Source organism: Schistocerca cancellata, chromosome 9, assembly GCF_023864275.1.
Source record: "Schistocerca cancellata isolate TAMUIC-IGC-003103 chromosome 9, iqSchCanc2.1, whole genome shotgun sequence".
Lineage (NCBI taxonomy): Eukaryota > Metazoa > Arthropoda > Insecta > Orthoptera > Acrididae > Schistocerca > Schistocerca cancellata.
This window is the reverse complement of record NC_064634.1, coordinates 285,910,168-285,929,528: the sequence shown is the minus strand read 5'-3', so window position 1 is coordinate 285,929,528 and position 19,361 is coordinate 285,910,168. Positions and strand designations below refer to the sequence as shown.

The following is a 19,361-nucleotide window of genomic DNA, read 5'->3' as shown; positions in this document are numbered from 1 at the left end:
ATGATATTGGACGGTGGTTTAGTGGATCACTTCTTCTAGCCTTCTTGTAAACAGTTGGGACCTGTACTTTCTTCCAACTACAGGATACGGTTTTTTGTTTGAAGCGTCTACGGCTGCGGCAAATTTAGTGTAGAATCTGATAGGGATTCCATCGGGTTCTGGAATTTTGTTCAGTTTTTGCGATTCAGTTGTTTCTCAAGACCATTGCCACTAATATCTATATCGCTCGTTTTTGGAGTGATGTGAGAATTATTAGGTCGCTGCATAAGTTCGAAGGGTTTTTGTTTTGCATGTTGGTACTCCGGTTACTATGGTTTTATTTATCGATTGTGAGTTTTTTGATTTGTAGTTCACTGTTGCTATTTGAGCTTACATATTGTCATTTTTTTTTCATTTGAAGATAGTGAGTGGAGCTGTGGAGGCTACAATATGGAGTACCAAGTGGGGAAATCCGAAGATTTTCGAAGTAGTCTTCTACTTGATTTCAGTACAGGGGTGACAGCCGCGGAGACAGCCAGAAACATTTGCGCCGTGCATGGGGATAATGCTATAGGCGAAAGCGCGGCAAGAAAATGGTTTTATCGTTTTAAGCAGGATAGTTTTGACGTTAGTGGCTCTCCACGTTCAGAAAGACCTTCGAGGTTTGATGGAGATCTTGTAAATGCATTAAGCCACAATTATCCACGTCAGTATACTCTAGAACTGGCATATATGACGAACTGCGGTCGTTTCACCATTGTGCAACATTTTCATGCAATGACTCACGTGTATGTGTACCGCATGCTCTAAACCAAAATCACAAAAAAATCTGCGGATGGCCATATATGCATCCCTGCTTGTTCGTCATCAATTGGCTCGTGAACAACGCCAAACATTCCTATCCCGTGTTGTTACTGGTAACGAGAAAGGGCGTCTTTGTGCTGACATAAGCAAAATAAAGTGGTGGTTGAACCCAAACAAAGCAGCAATTCCCAGTACAAAAACCTTAGATTAGATTAGATTATTACTTGTTCCATAGATCATGAAAACGACACTTCGTAATGATGTGGAACGTGTCAGGTTAATAAAAGGTGTCTATACAAGATATTACATTACACAAAATATTACATGACACTTAATATTTTTTAATTTTCTTTTTTGAGTGAGGGTTGGGGGAAATTACCCGCTTACTATATCCAAAAATTCATCTAATGTGTAGAAGGAGTTGCCATTCAGAAATTCTTTTAATTTCCTTTTAAATACTATATGGCTATCTGTCAGACTTTTGATGCTATTAGGTAAGTGACCAAAGACTTTTGTGGCAACATAATTTACCCCCTTCTGGGTCAAAGTTAGATTTAACCTTGAGTACTGAAGATCATCCTTTCTCCTAGTGTTGTATCCATGTACACTGCTACTACTTTTGAATTCGTTCGTATTGTTAATAACAAATTTCATAAGTGAATATATATTGAGGCTACAGTGGAGATCCCTAGCTCTTTAAGTAAGTGTCTGCAGGATGATCTTAGATGAGCTCCAGCAATTATTCTGATTACACGTTTTTATCCAATGAACACTCTTTTGCTCAATGATAAGTTACCCCAGAATTTGATGTCATACGAAAGCAGAGAATGAAAATAGGCAATGGACCTAACAGCATAAGTAGCTGCACTCAAACTTTTCAGCAGATCTTCAGTGTGTTTTTTCCATTTCAACTCCTCATTAATGCATACACCTAGAAATTTTTAATATTCTACCTTAGCTACCGATTTCTGATGGAAGTCTATATTTATTAATGGTGTCGTTCCATGTGAGGAACTGTATATACTGTGTTTTGTCAAAGTTTAATGAGAGCCCATTTGCAGAGAACCACTTAATGATTTTCTGAAAAACACCGTTTACAATTTCACCAGTTAATTCTTTTCTGTTGGGTGTGATAGCTATACTTGTATCATCAGCAAAAAGTACCAGCTTTGCATCTTCGTGAATATAGAATTGCAAGTCATTAATATATATTAAGAACAGCAGGGGACCCAAGACCGAACCGTACGGCACCCCATTCTTGATTGTTCCCCAGTTTGAGAAATCACCAGTTTTTTGCATATTATGTGAACTGCTTATTTCAACTTTCTACACTCTTCCAGTTAGGTATGATTTAAACCATTTGAGCGCTGTCCCTTAGCTCTTTCGTAAAACATAACGACTTCTCTGCGCGGTAGCAATGGAAATATTATGACTAGAGTGCTGCGGAAGTGGAGTTATTGAACTCAGCCTTTCGATATTTCTTCACCAAAGAAGACGAAGTAAATATTCCAGAACTCGAACTAAGAACAACTGCCAACGTGAGTAACTTAGAAGTAGATATCCCCGAAGCAGTGTACAACTTAAATCACTTAATAAAAGCAAGTATTCGAGTCTAGACTGTATAGCAATTAGGTTCCTTTCAGATTACGCTGATGCAGTAGCTCCATACTTAACGGTCATGTACAATCGCTCCTCGACGAAATATTCGCACGAAAAGACTGGAAACTTTTGCAGGTCGCACTAATATTCAAGAAAGATAGTTAGAGTAATCCACTAAATTACAGGCCCATATCATTAGCGTCGATATGCAGCAGAATTTTGGAACATATATTGTGTTAGAATGTTATGAATTAACTCGAAGAGAACGGTCTACTGACGCGCAGTAACGCGGATTTAAAATACACCGTTCTTGCGAAACACAGCTAGCTCTTCAAGCACACGAAGTGTTGAGTGCAATTGGTAAGGGAATTCAAATTGATTACATGTTTCTAGATTTCCAAAAGGCTTTCGTCACTGTACAACACAAGTGGCTTGTATTGAAATTGCGTGCTTATGGAATGTCGTCTCAGTTATTACTGGATTCGTGATTTCCTGTCAGAGAGGCCACAGTTCGTAGTAATTGACGAAAAGTCATCGAGTAAAACAGATGTGATTTCTGGCGTCCCCATGGGCTGTGTTATGGCCCCTCTGCTGTTCCTTACCTATATAAACGATTTAGGAGGCAATCTGAGAAACCGTCTTACGTTGTTTGCAGATGACGCTACCTAGTAAACTCATCAGGTAAAAAAAAATTGCGAAATGGTTTAGAAAAGGTATCCGAATGGTAGGAAAGTTAGCAACTGACCCTAAATAGTGAGACGTGTGAGGTTATCCACATTAGTGCTAAATGGAATCCGTTAAACTTTGATTACATGATAAATCGGTCTAATCTAAAGGCCGTAAATTCAACTAAATACCTTAGAATTATTATTACGAACAATTTAAACGGGACAGAACACATAGAAAATGTTGTCGGTTAACAAAAGACTGCGTTTTATTGGCCGAACACTTAGGAAATGTAACAGACTTACTAAAGCGAGTGTCAACACGACGCTATCCGTCCTCTTGCGGGGTACTGTTGCGCTGTCTGAGATCCTTACCAGATACGATTAACGGAGTACATCGAGAAAGTTCAAAGAAGACCAGCGTGTTTTGTATAATCGCGAAATAGGGGAGAGAGTGTCACGAATATGATACAGGATTTGGGTTGGACATCATTAAAACAAAGACGTTTTTCGTTGCGGCAGAATCTTCTCACGAAATCTGAATCACCAACTAACTTTCTCCTCCGAATGCGAAAATATTTTATAACACAATCATGGGGAATCAAAACTCGCACGGAAAGATACAGGTGTTCATTCTTTCCGCGCGCTGTTCAGTAATAGAGAATTATTGTGAAGGTCGTTCGATGAACCCTCTGCCAGGCACTTAAGTGTGACTTTACAAGTATCGATGTACATACAGAATAGATAGATAATGTTAAGCTTCTGGTGGATCAGTGACGGTGTGGTGTACTACAAATTGCTTCCCCGAGATTTAACCACCACTGCTGACGTTTACTGACAAACTAACACGTCTTACAAACGCATTCCAAGAACAATGACGAGGAAGACTGCGTGAAGTGATGCTACTTCACCATAACTCTCGCTCATGTCCTGCTAGATACACAAAAAACACTATACAGGAGCTGAGTAGGGAAGTCATTCCGCTCCCACCTTATTCACCTGATCTTGCGTCGTCAGATTTTCTCCTTTTCCGCTCTCTGTCGAACAAGCTTCAAGCAACTTCCTTTCCGGATTGAAATGCGCTCCAAACAGGTCTGGACGAGTTCTTCGCCTAAAAACCGCGTAATTTCTATAGTCACAGAATCGAAACGCTTTCCCAGCGTTGGCAGACTTGCAAATATTGAAGGAGACTATTGATTGATGACTAAAATCTCTGTTATGTGTATCTATTGTGTTTAGTACGAAATTTTGCACCGACCTAATACATTGGAGCAATACGCCTAGATTTTTAATCTTAAAGGAACGTTTGTATACCAGATTCAGCGTGCCTGCTTTCGGTTTGCTTTACGTCAATATTTTTGGGACATCCGATCATCCGATATTTCTCGGAAAATATACATGCTCGACAGTATCAAGTTTGGGGTCGATCTAGATTAACATAGAAACAGAATTGCAATTTCAAACTGTGGTGTCACCGCCAGACACCACACTTGCTAGGTGGTAGCTTAAATCGGCCGCGGTCCATTAGTACATGTCGGACCCGCGTGTCGCCGCCATCAGTACTTGCAGACCTAGCGCCACCACATGGCAGGTCTAGAAAGACGGACTAGCACTCGCCCAGTTGTACGGACGACATTGCTAGCGACTAGACGTACGAAGCCTTCCTCTCATTTGCCGAGAGACAGTTAGAATAGCCTTCAGCTAAGTCCATAGCTACGACCTAGCAAGGCGCAGTTAACCATATCTGGAGAGAGTCTTACTTGTATTCACCATAGAGATGTACCACACAAGAGAATAAAGTTAAGTATACGAGAAGCTCCGTTCTTTTCTTTATAGCATTCATTAAGTATCCTGTTCCAGAACTCACGCCAGCCGGCGTGTGTGTACGCGTGCCTATCGGTAACCTCACCCTGTGTCTAGACTGTCTTGTATAGACACAACAAAACACAAACAGCTAAAATGCTGTTGCACAGCATATATTGTGACAACCGGTTCAGCAAACTACATTGTCATAATCAGATATGTAAAGCATAGCTCAACATATTCAAGAACACAGGGATCAGATGGAAAGGGGTGTAACACAATTTTACATAAAGGTGGAGTATACCATGGAATATAACACTCGTTCTGCAGTACATTTCACTGAATGTTGATCAAATTAATGTATATTATATTGTGTCATATCATGGAACGATATTTCGTGGACATGAGAACAATATACGGAGCGAGGTGGCGCAGTGATTAGCACACTGGACTCGCATTCGGGAGGACGACGGTTCAATCCCGCGTCTGGCCATCTTGATTGAAGTTTTCCGTGATTTCCCTAAATCGTTCCAGGCAACTGCCGGGATGGTTCCTTTAAAAGGACCCGGCCCGTTCCTTCCCTAATCCGATGAGACCGATGACCTCGCAGTTTGGTCTCTTCCCCCAAACAACGCAGCCCCAACTCCAACAACAGTACATCAGCAAGTCAAGCGTAAAATAACTATTACCTAAAACGACGTAGGCACTGCAGCGATTATACAAGCTCATGTTCGTACATTAGCAGAAGGAAGACTGAGAGGCCTAAGACGTTACAATCAGCAACTAGGTGGCACTGTGGCAACAGTTACAAAAATACGTCCCATCATATACAATGTAAGGACAAACCAACGGTTCAAGGATTTTACACTGCAGGCGTACAATAAATAATCCAAATCATGGTACTTTGCTCTCATTTTGTTAAAATAATTTTAAATTATTTTATATAAAATTTAATGCGAATTTCAAAACATGACAGGAAGAACTGTACCTTCAATGTATCGTTTGAGACAAGTAGTGAAACCAGTCATATTGCATGTTCGTATAATGAAAACAAAATACAATAATAATAAACATGTCACAAGACCACAGTGCAACCTGGTGGCTGGATGTAACGTCTGTGATGTTTACTTGAGAATCTCAGTCTTCATTCTGCTAATGTGCGAACATGTGCTTGTTTAATCAGTGCATTATCTACGTTGGTTTATGTAATTGTTGTTTTATTCTTGAGTTGCTGATGTACTATTGTTCTCGTGTTCATGAAATGTCGTACTATGATATGACATGGTATAATGTGCATTTGACCAAGATTCAGTGAAATATTCTACTGAAGGAGCGTTACACTACTGGCTATTAAAATTGCTACGCGACGAAGATGACGTGCTACAGACGTGATATTTAACCGACAGGAAGAAGATGCTGTGATATGTAAATGATTAGCTTCTCAGAGTATTCACACAAGGTTGGTGACGGTGGCGACACCTACAACGTGCTGACATGAGGAAAGTTTCCAACCGATTTCTCATACACAAACAGCAGTTGACCGGCGTTGCCTGGTGAAACGTTGTTGTGATGCCCCGTATAAGGAAGAGAAATGCGTACCATCACGTTTCCGACTTTGATAAACGTCGGATTGTAGCCTATCGCGATTGCGGTTTATCGTATCGCGACATTGCTGCTCGCGCTGGTCGATATCAAAGGACTGTTAGCAGAATATGGAATCGGTGGGTTCAAGAGGGTAATACGGAACGCCGTGCTGGATGCCAACGGCCTCGTATCACTAGCACTCGAGATGACAGGCATCTTATCCGCATGGCTGTAACGGATCGTGCAGCCACGTCTCGATTCCTGAGTCAACAGATGGGGACATAAGACAACAACCATCTGCACGAACTGTTCGACGACGTTTGCAGCAGCGTGGACTATCAAGCTGCGGTTACCCTTGACGCTTCATCACAGACAGGAGCGCCTGCGATGGTGTACTCAACGACGAACCTGGGTGCACGAATGACAAAACGTCATTTTTTCGGATGAATCCAGGTTCTGTTTACAGCATCATGATGGTCGCATCCATGTTTGGCGACATCGCGGTGAACGCAGATTGCAAGTGTGTATTTGTCATCGCCATACTGGCGTATCACTCGGGGTGATGGTATGGGGTGCCATTGGTTACACGTCTCGGTCACCTCTTGTTCGCATTGACGGCACTTTGGACAGTGGACATTGCATTTCAGATGTGTTACGACCCGTGGCTCCACCCTTCATTCAATCCCTGTGAAACCCTACATTTCAGCAGGATAATGCACGACCGCATGTTGCAGGTCCAGTATGGGCCTTTCTGGATACAGAAAATGTTAGACTGCTGCCCTGGCCAGCACATTCTCCAGATCTCTCACCAATTGAAAACGTCTGGTCAATGGTGGCCCAGCAACTGGCTCGTCCCAATACGCCAGTTACTACTCTTGATGAACTGTGGTATCGTGTTGAAGCTGCATGGGCAGCAGTACCTGTACACGTCATCCAAGCTCTGTTTGCCTCAATGCACAGGCGTATCAAGGCCGTTATTACGGCCAGAGGTGGTTGGTCTGGGTACTGATTTCTCAGGATCTATGCACCAAAATTGCGTGAAAATCTAATCACATGTCAGTTCTAGTACAATATATTTGTCCAATGAATACCCGTTTATCATCTGCATTTCTTCGTGGTGTAGCAATTTTAATGGACAGTAGTGTATATTCCATGGTATAGTCCATGTTTATGTAAAATCATATTACGCACGTTTACCTGTGGTCCCAGTGTGCTTGAATATGTTGATCGATGATGTACAGATCTGATGACGGCAACGTAGTTTACTGAAGCCGGTAATCACAATAAATGCTGTACAATAGCGATCTTGACTGTCTGAAGGTCTACTTCTGTTTCTGTTTCTCGGAGAAATGGTACGAGCGTCAGATGAGATTTGTGAATGCAAGTGATTTTGTTTGTTTGTTTGTCAGTGTGTGTGTGTGTGTGTGTGTGTGTGTGTGTGTGTATTGGCGCGCGCGCAAGCTCTTGCGTGCTTGCTTGTTTGAGTGCTTGGAGAGGAAAATAGGAGGTGAGGGTCACTGAGGAAGTAGTAGCGTTAGAGGGAGTGGTCGAGTGGGAGAGGGTGCGCGCTGCGCCCTGCGACCAGGAGCTGGGGGCCAGGCCGACTCACCGACGGTCTCCGTGACGACGACGACGCGCAGCGCGGCCGCCATCGGCGCCGCCAGCGCGCCGGACACGCACCAGATGGCCGCGATGCACAGCTTCGCCCTCAGCTTGGACGGGCGCGCGCTGCACACACAGACAGAGCAACCGTGCGAAAGCTGAAGGGCAGGCACTGCTATCCAGTATGTAGCGGTCCACACACATTAAGTTTCTTTGTTCCTCGGTAAAATAGTAATTACAAATATTAGCTAGGAAAACATTAATTTGAAATGTCTGCAAGGAAAATAGCGAAACAGCCGTACCTTTCGAGAAGTTATTTTATTTTAACAACCGGTTTCGGCAATTCAATATGGCATCTTCCGGCCTCTTATGAGCTTCATGTACAGACTGTAAGATGTTTCGATATTAGCATTCTGGAGCCATCAGTATTTGGACACCGTGAATTCGTTACTCGTGTGCTTCCTTCGAAGACTTCACACAGTCTGAGTAATCGTGTGTGCTCAGTTGTTGTCAATTCCTCGAAGCAAGCACTCGAATAACGAATTAATAGTGAAGATTTCCTTTAAAAATTATTTTCGTTTGATCTTGAGCTCGTGCTGGCTTGGCTGGTTGGTTGTAACTTTGCACCGGCCGGTGTGGACGAGCGGTTCTAGGTGCTACAGTCTGGGAACGCGTGACCTCTGCGGTCGCAGGTTCGAGTCCTGCCTCGGGCATGGGTGTGTATGATGTCCTTAGGTTCGTTAGGTTTAAGTAGTTCTACGTTCTATGGGACTTATGACCTCAGCAGTTGAGTGCCATAGTGCTCACAACCATTTGTAACTTTGCTGTTGTTTAGCTTAGGGTGATTTTACGCATTTCCAACTGCGAGAGAAACCAAGTATATGTACCTGCGACAATGCAAAGCGAATTTGAACCTGTTTTATAATTTCCCTAAAAATGTACAAACTGATTAAACCCTGAAGTTAACAATTAATCTCTTTAACTAGAATGAGTGGTCCCGTTGGGTTAACGATCTGCCTAATAATGAGGTTCATGAAATGGTCCCTGTGCGTTGATAATTTTCGTAAAAAACTGATCTTGAAATGAAAATATCTTACGTCTAACACAATTTTTGCGCCAGCTGAAAATTTCTAACTACAATTCCTGAGAGTTTAGCACAAGGCTCCAGACAATAAGTAAACTATTTTGTACTCATCATTGCGTGAGACACTCTTTAAATCAAAATGACTTGGATCGAAGATGGGGTCAGTGCTCTTAGATGAGATATTTCCTTAACAATTTTTTTAAATTATCTCATATTATTACTTGTATGAAATTCGTGTTACAACGCTCACTAGCATTGACAAAGGGAAATAATGATATCAACATCTTACTCTCGCAATTGTTAGACAAATAATTAATAAACGTGAAAAACAGCTCACAATGAAAATTATTCAATCTTAAATGAAAAATCGAAAATTCCCTGATACGGATAATGGTTCCAAATTACCCGCGACTGCAATGCAATTAAATAAAAAAATATTACCTTCATTCCTCTTCATATGCTTTTCTAACCTCATTGCATCTCATTTCATTCTCAATCACTAATCAAATCTTTCTCCTCTGTTTCACAATATTAAAAAAAAAACGGCTCTAAGCACTATGGGACTTAATATCTGAGGTCATCAGTCCCCTACACGTAGAACTTCTTAAAGCTAACTAACTTAAGGACATCCACGCCCGAGGCAGGATTCGAACCTGCGACCGTAACAGCAGCGCGGTTCCGGACTGAAGCCCTTAGAACCGTCCGGGCACAGGGGCCGGCCACAATATTCAGACACAAATAATTTTACTTGAACACAGATGCACTGAACTTCACGTGTACACTGCCTCGAGCCTTCTGCTAGTCGTCCCACTCACTACCCTCTAACGATAGAACTCCCGCGTCCTCGTTGCTCAGCAGCGATGACGAAGTAGGCACATCTTCCAGCGACGGATATACAAATTCCAGAAGTGGAAATAAGAAACACCCATTAGACCTGCTTCAATGTTATTCAGATACTGATGGCTCCAGTATGCTAATATCGAGACACCTGATTGTTAAAACCAGCCTAGTCGTCTAATACGGGGTGTCCTGGAAACCTGCTCTGTCGGATCGGTAGACATCATTCAAACAAGTCGTGTTAATGAGTTTTATTACAACTGGAAAAGATTACAATACGTATCTTTGTAAATTACACAGATGTGTTGGAGGCAATGGGCGACATGCAAAATAATCAAGTTTCTTCAGTATAGACAACGCTACATACTACAAGCGAAATGATTAGTCTTGAAGCTACTCTTCAACTGGGCCACGATCAGTCGGGCGCGGCGGTTATGTGCTCTTCGCATAGGCGCCGCTGCTGTCGCGTTGTCGTCCTGGAGAGGGGTGGGTCGTTCTGGAGAGGGGTGGGTCGGCATGCAATTGGTTGACTTCTTCTCACAGCCCTCTCTGGTCTATTGCTCCCGACCGGCGTGCCGGCGCTTCACTCTACGCCGTAACTCTGTACCTGAAATGCATCTGCATCTACGTGATTACTCTGTTACTCACAACAAAGTGCCTGGTAGAGGGTTCAATGAACCACCTTCATGCTGTCTCTCTCTACCGTTCCACTCTCGAGATGCGAGCGGGAAGAACGACAACTTAAATTTTTCTGTGCGGGCCCTGATTTCTCTTGTTTTATCATGATGATAATTTTACCCTATGTAGGGGGTGTCAACAGAATGTTTTCTCAGTCGGAGGAGAAAATTGGTGATTGAAAGTTAATGAGAAGATTTCGTAACAGCGAAAAACGCCTTTGTAAGGCCGGAGTATGTCAAGTTGAAATGCCGAAACTGAATGTCAAAATAATATAAAATAACTTCTCAAAACGTATGGCTGTTTGGCCTGGAGATTTTCCGTGGCAAATATTTGACCAGCCGCTGTCCCGCGCCCGTAATGGATCAACAGGAGAAATTGTCGCTGAGTGACGGGAGAGTGGTGTGAAGTCGGGAAGTATGGTTTCAGTAATGCTTTCTGGAAAAAAAAGTGTTACATGTAGTCGACGAAGAACTTCCGAGCCCACACCCGACTTCGAGAGCGCCTGTGGTGGGGACACAGAACAATGGATCAAAAGAGGAAGTCTACAAGCCGCTGTGGTCACGCACAAACAAGAAAGCCGTATGACTGGACCAGTCAGACAGTCAGACATGACGTTGTATGCATTCTGGAGTGATGTATTCGTAGTTGGGACAGGCTAAGATTATCGCAGTTAACATTAATATTTTAAAAAGACCGTTATAGCATGTTACTGCGACGAATCGTAGTGCCTGGAATTTTGTGTTAAGAATATATGATTTGTAATTAATCCGGTAGTGAGTCGTTCCGCTTCAAGAGCGAACTGAATTCAAAACTTTCAATTTTTTCCAATAATCGAGTGCAGTGTGCTGCTTTTCATATTAATTGCTGTGTGCAACCGAGGCAGTAGGTTACCAGAGGATAAATGCTCCAGTCGGAGCACTAAAAAGCCGAATATATTCCTCTTTAAAAGACTGACATAGAAGTGGGGAACCAACGTCCTCAATCCGCGTTCCGTCCTCCTCGCCAACCTTTCTAGCATCCGAAAATATTTGCGCACTCTAAACACAGAACATTCTTAATGCAGTACGTCTTTGCAGCTAAGCCTTCTTACTCAACATCTCCCTCTCACTGCCACGGTCTATATGCGTTATGCCGCTCACCGTCTCCTTTTCTCCTACAGATTTACAGTATATATCATCGCCACTGTCTCTTCTCTCGCTTACACTGTCTCCTTTTGTCTTTCTTTCACATTGCCCTTGTCTCCACTATAACTCGGCAGCTTAGAAATTCTGGGGGTTCCAAACTTGTTTTTCACCTATGCTCATGTGTTTAAAATTTCGGTCTAAAATGCGTTCTGCCCTGTACTCACTTGTTCAAGATCACCGATCTGGGAGGGTCCAGACCCACCAATCCTATCTATGGTCACCACTCATTTGTATCTTTCACTTCCACTATCTCAATCTACCTTTTGCTCCCGCTGCTTCTATCTGCTTCCACTGACCACCAGTATATCCTCTCTGCCTCTCACTGCTATTCTCATCATCCATAATTCATTCTTTTTCACTTGACACTTCCTCTCTCCCATCATCGTTGTCTCCTCTCTGTTTATCTTCCACTCCCAATGTCTGCTCTCTCTTCCACCGTCAATGTCTCTCTGGTGCTTCCTTTTGTCACGAAAAAGCGGGAACATGTTGGCATACAAAAATTTTCTATTAAAAAGGCGAAACAAGAATTCAATATCCTGGTTTCCAACTCTTTTCTCTCAGTCTTTTAAAGAGGAACGTATTCGTGTTTCTTGTACTTCGACAGAAGCATTATTCAGCTGGTTCCCTTCTGTTTGCAGCATGGTGTACTGCTTATGTAAAACGAATTCTATAGGTCAATACACTTTTGACAGCTTATTTATATACTTCGGTCCATTTATGCAGGGTGTAAACGGTATAAGCTGCAAAAATATACAGACGGTACATCTCGGTGTGCTTGACAAAACAGTCTCATGAAATATCGTCGTTTTATGTTCTTTATTTTTGTATTCCTAGAAGACAGGTGTTTGTAGGCATGATAGTAGACGAATTTCTGTTTACGTTGTACGCAGCCTCGCTTGTATGTTACCAACATTGTCGCGGCCGTCAGAGAAAGATAACGAACGAACCAAACCAATGTACACATTGAGAATGTACAACGACGCGGCGCGGCGGTCAGGTACTATCGAAACAAGCAATGCGAAATGTCGCTGGGTCGTCCAGAACGCGTAATTAGTTTTACGTAAATAGTGAATTAAGTAAAACTAGACGTGTTCTCTTTCACAGCGTTACCTTGACGAAGGCTTGGTAGTAAAGAAAAGCTAATATCAAATAAAATGTGTTTCCCTTAGTACATAGTCATCAAGTTACCACGTAGTTCGCTGTGCATTAGCTACAATCAACTGTATCGTCATTATACAATACCATAACGAAAATTAAATTCGGATTATTTTCTTTTGTACAACAGTATGAAATCCACGTTACTTTGTTTCCTCTTATACGAAAATGCTCACCATTCGATTCGGCATTATGCTTCATTACAGCGAACCTACTTTCGTCGCACACGTTAAAATAAAAGTCGTGGGACTAGGGCCTCCCGTCGGGTAGACCGTTCGCCTGGTGCAAGTCTTTCGATTTGACACCACTTCGGCGACTTTCGGGTCGATGGGAATAAAACGATGATGATTAGAAGAACACAACACCCAATCCCTGTGCAGAGAAAATCTCCGACCCAGTCGGAAATCGAACCCGGGCCCTCACGATTGACATTCTGTCGCGCTGCACAGTCAGCTACCGCGGGCGGACTCGGATACTTTTACACACATGCACATTTATGGTAGTGGAAGCATCCTTCATATGGTCCCAAAAGAAAAAATCCAGTGGATTTAAATCAGGACTGCGTGCGACCATCGACGTGGATCAAAATGTTCTACCCATCGTCTTGAAAATCGTCTGTTCAAAAATCTTCGTACTCTCTGACCGATGTAGGGTGGAGCACTATCGTGGAAGAAACACATGTTATAACTTACGGCTAAGGGGTTAGGTAATGGTTACCAGTCAATTGTGTAGGTAAAAAGAAAGAGCCGTAAGACCCAGTAATGTATCATTGATTATTCGCGGACAAACGTTTACGGAAAAGCGGCGCTGAAAATGTATCGCTACTACTTAGGGCGGATAGTGTACACTCCACATGTGAAGCATTACATGCTTCACCTGTGACGACTACTTTGTTTACAAAATGATGCTACGCACTTTGTAACAAAAACCGCTCTGAGAAGTCTCTTAACGGAGGGAAATCTTTCTCTTCCAACGGTTGTACGCGTTGAATGTGGTGAGACCGCAGACGCCCCTCTCTCAATGCGCGATAAACGACAGTGTGCGATACATCCAGTTGGCAGGCGACCCTTCTATTACTCTGAGTAGGATCTTCGTAGATGCGGTCCAGAATTTGTTCCTCAGCTTCGAATGTACGTTCTTCGCGTTGTGGGCCTAAGCCTTTGCTCGGGACAGTAAAGAGCCAGTATCTCTCTGTCTACGAAAATTAAATGCGTACTCGTAAGTTTTATTCTGTGATTTACTTAATAATAAAATGAAAGCATATCAGTACAGACAAACGTTTCGCATGCAGAATTAAATATAAAAAGGTTAGGATAACTACTGTACTTCGTTACGAATGAATAGCGAAATAATAGAGTAAAAGTAGAGAATTGTGATGATAAAAAGTTTTGGCGAACAGTAACAAATGCTGATCGTGCAGGAAGTCTCCGTCGTGGGAAGCGTTCTCCATAAATTCTTACAGCTGGCTTCACAACACCTTTTGCCTCGTCATGAATTAAATGTATATCTCATAGTGCATCGATACTAAATCTCCCATCCATCCTCCCGTTTAACAGAGTCGCAATAGCGTCCGCACAGGTAACTCGGTGATTGTCGATGATCGGCGTACTGCAATGGGTCAGCCACGCAGGCCCTGGTTGCCTACGTGTTTGCGACTCATACTCGCGATGTCAGTACGCGCAGCAGTAAATAATAGCAACCGTTTGCTTAAACAAATGCACCTGTGTTTGGAGAGGGAGCAAAGCAGGCACCCAGTAGTGTTTAATCGTTTTCAATGAATTTTCCCATTCTACTGTGTGTCATGTTTACACAACTCACGTCTAATCCTGGTGCAATGTCCAGTGTCTACGTGTCCATAATAAACATTATTCCGAGATGAACTGCTTTTTGTTTTATTTCTGAGGCAACCGTAGGAAATGAACAAGCATGTTACTAGACGTTTTAAATAAATTGTTTGTGTTCTACTAACAGGATCTTTTTGGCAGTTTACATGGTTTTCAAACTGTATAATTTGACACACATAAACGACAGATAAGTACGCACAATATGAGGTTAACACAGAAATCATTTACTGTACATTTTTTCTGGATACTTCTCTTATCATTCGCAATTCACTGAAAACGCTGGGCTTATGATTTGTATTTTAAAAGACAAAAAATGTTAACAGAAATACGCAGGCGTGCTAAGAAGAATACCTCCGAAATTTTTGTGTGAAAACTCTTAAAGATTTTTAAAATAAAACAAAGAGATTGACCTTCTACACGTTTATTCTTCATGTCTACATATTTTCAGCCCTCTGCCGGCTAGAGGACTCTGAATTGTGTGGAAATTTATGGGAGGTTCTTATGGGACCAAACTGCTGAGGTCATCGGTCCCTAAGCTTACGCACTACTTAATCTAGCTTCAACCAACTCACGCTAAGGCCAACACACACACGCATGCCCGAGTGAGGAATCGAACATCCGACTAGGGGAGCCACGCGGACCGTGGCGAGGCGCCTCTGACCGCGCGGCTACCCCGCGCGGCTCGTGTGTTAAATGGTGGTTTGTAACTTAAGTACGCTTAAGAAACAGCGTGCTTTAATCACGTTTTTAATCGCTGAAGAGTTCGTCCATACGTGAAGCACCCTCCCCTTCAGCATGAGAATGCCATACCAGACAAGAGCGCTGCGGCATGTGCCACAGTTCGACGCCTTGGGTTCAGCCGCGCGGGATTAGCCGAGCGGTTGAGGGCGCTGCAGTCATGGACTGTGCGGCTGGTCCCGGCGGAGGTTTGAGTCCTGCCTCGGGCATGGGTGTGTGTGTTTGTCCCTAGGATAATTTAGGTTAAGTAGTGTCCAAGCTTAGGGACTGATGACCTTAGCTGTTAAGTCCTATAAGATTTCACCTACATTTGACCATTTGAAGCCTTGGGTTCACTGTCATCGATCACTGTCCATATAGTCCAGAGTTGGTTCCGCTGATTTTCATCTGTTTACAGAACTTAAAGAACACCTTCGAGGATTTCACTTTATTAATGCCGAAGCGGTGCAAGCAGAAATGAGATTGTGGCTCCGTCAACAAAGTCATACATTTTACAGTGACGGCATCAACAAACAGGTCTCCCGTTAGGTAAAATGTGTTTGTCCCCATGGTGACTACGTTGAGAAATAAATATGTAGACATGAGGACTCCGCCGGCCGCGGTGGTCTAGCGGTTCTAGGCGCTCAGTCCGGAGCCGCGCGACTGCTACGGTCGCAGGTTCGAATCCTGCTTCGGGCATGGATGTGTGTGATGTCCTTAGGTTAGTTAGGTTTAAGTAGTTCTAAGTTCTAGGGGACTGATGACCATAGATGTTAAGTCCCATACTGCTCAGAGCCATTTGAACCATTTTGAACATGAGGACTAAAGATCCAGCGTGTTAATGAAGTTTCTTTTACTCAAAAATATTTAAGAGATTTCATATATAAAATTAGGAGGCATTACTTTTGAGCACATCCTCGTACTTCACTGAATTTGTTGTCTTATAAATTTTACATAATTTTTATCAGTAATGGTAAGTTCTGTTCAGGCATGTTAAGACTCTTTTCATCCCATTGTTATCACTGCAGTGGTAGCGGCATATTTGTACAGTCATTAAGTACCCATTACTCTGAAATAATGGATCATAAACATTTATTGGCGAAAAGAACGCTTACTAAAACATAGTTTACCTTTCTTGAAACATCGAATACTATGAATGAAACAGGTTGGTGACCTCAAAACCCTTGTCATGACCCTAGATACCTTGCCATATGTTCACTACGTCACTTAGAATTACATTTACGCCTCAGACCACAGTTTAAGCGCATGGTTATGTGCATATGTATGTTAACTTTAAACCTCTGGGCCTAGGTGGCGTATAAAGACGTCGGAAAAGGGTTCGGGTTCCCGCAAGAATATCATCTTAACCACATAGGGTAAAAATTTCGACGGGCTGCCATGAATACAAATTATATATGTGATCATCCCCATAACTAGTACTTTTCATATTAAAAAATCATGGTTCTTCGTGATTTTATCAGGAATCGCACATGAACAAAGTGATACTTTTATGAGCTGTCTAATGTCCACCATAAACGACACCTGTTGCAAAAGAATCCATTGATTTTCTCGATTTGCCTGGACTGGAAGCAGTGTGTAATGTTTCAATTTAGACTCTGTATCGTAGGATGGCTAGAGTACGTCCGTTCTTCCAGTTGGAAACCAAATGGTCGTTAGGTCGAGCGCTATACAGAATACTTGACCCCTTATCTGTGCGATAAACAGAACGCGACAAATAACCCGCCGACTAATAACATTTTCGAGCGCGGTTTTTTGAAGCATATTGCTACCTGTAATATCGTGCAAAGAACGTCTGTTCAGCAGTTTGGTACTATTTGGAGCTTATCGAAGCACCAAGCGGCGAAATATTTTTTAACAATCAGCTGCGCAGTCTACTTCTCCAGTTATGATTTTTATACAGCTGTATTAATTTTTTTCAGCGATTTTTATTTTAAGCCCTTCATGGCGGAGGCTCACCCGCGAGAGACTTCAGTAACTCACAAAAAAATGGTTCAAATGGCTCTGAGCACTATGGGACTTAACATCTATGGTCATCAGCCCCCTAGAGCTTAGAACTACTTAAACCTAACTAACCTAAGGACATCACACAACACCCAGTCATCACGAGGCAGAGAAAATCCCTGACCCCAACGGGAATCGAACCCGGGAACCCGGGCGCGGGAAGCGAGAACGCTACCGCACGACCACGAGCTGCGTACTTACGATACGGCCCGGAGACCACATTTGGATGGCTCACACGGGGTAGAATCACCGGGCAGTGGAACAGGGAATAGTGAAGCCCAGGAGATTGGTATTGCACACAGCACTATTTCACGTGCGTGGAGGGCCTTCTGAACCACACGTACCCCTCCTACCAGGGAGGAAGTGGTCAAGCATGGTCAACTACATCAGCGGATGACCACTAGATAGTGCAATACGCAAGAAGGCGCGCACATCATACAGCGGGTGCACTTGCAACGACATTTAACTCGACAGCAAAGCACGCAATTTTACTCACCACCGTGGCAACGTGACAGCATGGGGATGGCATTTTTTTGCCCGTCGAAGAGTACGTTGTTTCGTTGACACCCTCACATCAGCGTCACCGTTTTCGACGGTGCCAAGAACATAGGAGCTGGAGAAGCTTGCTCTTCCCCCATAACAGCAGATTGTCTAAGTAGTGATTCTGGCTGTAGCCTCATACGTTGAGAGATGGAAACAAGTACTGCACCCACGAACATTGCTGAACATGATCGTTTTGGTAGTCCAGTTGTTATGGCGTCAAGAGCCATAATGTTGCATGGGCATACTGACTTCCAGATCCTAGAACAAGGCACTCTCAATGGTGAACATTATTGACACGCTGTACTCCTTCCCGACATGCGTCTTTCGGGATGCATTCGGCCCTGGCGTCAATGGGCAACCGCATCGAATAGCGAAGATGAAGGAGCTCTTGGGCGAGAAAATATTCGGCGAATGAACTGGCCTGCCCGTTCCCCTGACTCAAATACATCGCGCACGTTGGGGACGCATTTTACAAAGGCACAGACGGTGTTTAGAAAGGATAGATTGCATGCAACCGGTGGCTTCCGGAAGGCGTTCGATACAGTTCCGCACTGTCACCTGATAAACAAAGTAAGAGCCTTCTGAATATCAGAGCAGCTGTATGGCTGGATTGAAGAGTTTTTAGCAAACAGAACACAGCATGATGTTCTCAATGGAGAGACGTCTACAGACGTTAAAGTAGTCTCTGGCGTGCCACAGGGGAGTGTTATGGGACCATTGCTTTTCACAATATATATAAATGACCTCGTAATTAGTGTCGGAAGTTCCATGCGGCTTTTAGCGGATGATACTGTAGTTTACAGAGAAGTTGCAGCATTAGAAAATTGTAGCGAAATGCAGGAAGATCTGCAGCGGATAGGCACTTGGTGCAGGGAGTGCCAACTGACACTTAACATAGACAAATCTTACGTATTGCGAATACATAGAACGAAGGATCCTTTATTGTATGATTATATGATAGCGGAACAAACACTGGTAGCAGTTACTTCTGTAAAATATCTGGGAGTATGCGTGCGGAACGATTTGAAGTGGAATGATCATATAAAATTAATTGTTGGTAAGGCGGGTACCAGGTTGAGATTCATTGGGAGAGTCCTTAGAAAATGTAGTCCATCAACAAAGGAGGTGGCTTACAAAACACTCGTTCGACCTATACTTGAGTATTGTTCATCAGTGTGGGATCCGTACCAGATCGGGTTGACGGAGGAGATAGAGAAGATCCAAAGAAGAGCGGCGCCTTTCGTCACAGGGTTATTTGGTA

At 43.1% G+C, this 19,361-nt stretch overlaps 1 protein-coding gene across 1 annotated transcript in view; it reads right to left on the bottom strand.

Annotated features, from left to right (window-relative positions):
- The window catches only part of LOC126101356 (tachykinin-like peptides receptor 99D), a 474,069-nt gene that overhangs the window by 426,862 nt on the left and 27,846 nt on the right, over positions 1-19,361 (bottom strand). Inside the window, exon 2 of the mRNA XM_049912024.1 lies at positions 8,044-8,162. Coding sequence (XP_049767981.1) covers positions 8,044-8,162 — 119 coding nt within the window. The remainder of the gene's footprint in view (positions 1-8,043; positions 8,163-19,361) is intronic.